General features: G+C 68.1%; 1 protein-coding gene across 1 annotated transcript; it reads left to right on the top strand.

Moving 5' to 3' along the window:
• Positions 1-679: 679 nt before the first annotated feature.
• Positions 680-1188, top strand: EMIHUDRAFT_256328 (hypothetical protein; the record flags this gene model as incomplete). The annotated part of the gene is made up of 2 exons (XM_005768194.1): positions 680-872; positions 1178-1188. The coding sequence occupies 2 exons, from the start codon at positions 680-682 to the stop codon at positions 1186-1188; spliced, it is 204 nt and encodes a 67-aa protein (XP_005768251.1).
• Between the last annotated feature and the right edge of the window lie 204 nt (positions 1189-1392).

The raw sequence follows: 1392 nt of genomic DNA, 5'->3' as shown, positions 1-1392 counted from the left end.
TCAGTACGCCTTGGACAGTGACTTCTGCAGCCGCCTCCGGGGCCGGCGCCAGCCGCCTCGCTTCGCCAGTGCTGTCTACGCCGGCGACACGCGTGTCGGCTCGCAGCCCGCGTCGCCCGCGGCGGGCCCGCATGGCGCGCCGCTCGTCGGGAGCGTTCCCAGCAGGCTGTGCAGGGCAGTCTGCCTCACTCAGGGCGCCGCCGCCGCCGCGCGGGGCGCTGCTGCCGTGAACACTGCCGACGTGTATGTCACCATCGCCTCTCTTCGTCGCCGATCTCGCCGACGCCGCTCGCCGCTCGCCGCCGCCCTGCCCTGCCCCGCCCAGCCCTCGCACAAACAAACCAACACACACACACACACACACACACACACACACACACCTCGAGCGCCCCGCGCCCTCCCGCCCAACGCCCTGCGCCTCACGCCTCGCGTCCCACGCACGCCCCGCGCCCCGCGCCCCCACGCCCCTCACCTCGCGCCTCACGCCTCCCTCCCCACCCTCTCAGGCATTTCTCCTCCCTGCTGCTCGCCGACTCCTCCTCCCCCCGCAAGGAGCGCCCATACTCGCAGTGGGGGCACGGGTGGCGCCCACCGGCTCCACGGCCGCCGCGGTCCCCGCCACCCTTACATCCTGGGCTCCGAGCGGGAGTTCAACGAGTGGCTCCGCAACCTGCGGACCATGGCGAAGCAACACAAGTACCTCCTCGACATCATCGAGGAGGGCACCATCCGGCCGGGCTCGGAGCGCGAGGCCGAGGGGGTCGCGCTGCACGTGCGCTACAAGAACGTCGGCGTTGCGGACGGCCTCATCGCGGCCAAGATCGACACGTTCTTCGAGAACCTGGCGAGGACCCTGTCCCGCCAACTCTACGGTGCGCTGCAGAACGCCGTCAAGGACGACGAGACGCTGGCCGAGCTGTTGGCGGACGAGGACGCCGACCACTACGACGACAGCTGCGCGGCCGCCGCGGTCCCCGGAGTGGAAGATGCCGAAGTCGTCCACGTAGATGACGACGATGAGTTTCGTGCTGTTGCGGGTGAGGGTGAAGCAGCTCGGGTCCTGGAGTTGAGGACGACCTCGTTGTCGCAGAACGCAACTCCTCCGCGGAACGTGTGGCCGTCCTTTCCCTCGTTCTCGGCGAAGTACTTGCGCAGGTAGGCAGGCGTCTGTGTGAAGGTCTTCAGTGACCACTCACAAGCTGTTCCAAGAGGCCCGACAGAAATGTACTGTCAAAACTTTGTTCAAACAAAAGTCCTGGCCCGCGGCCCCCACACCCACAATGACTATCAATCCAAGGTGTCCTCGACCTGGTCGGTGCCGACGCCAGCGGCAAAGCCGCCGACGATGCCGTCCGGGTCGAACGTGCGGGTGACAGAGTCGGCCAGCGCCGC

Source organism: Emiliania huxleyi (assembly GCF_000372725.1).
Source record: "Emiliania huxleyi CCMP1516 unplaced genomic scaffold EMIHUscaffold_4650, whole genome shotgun sequence".
Classification (NCBI taxonomy): Eukaryota; Haptophyta; order Isochrysidales; family Noelaerhabdaceae; genus Emiliania; species Emiliania huxleyi.
Note: the sequence above shows the minus strand (reverse complement) of the source record. Positions and strands in the feature narration are given on the sequence as shown.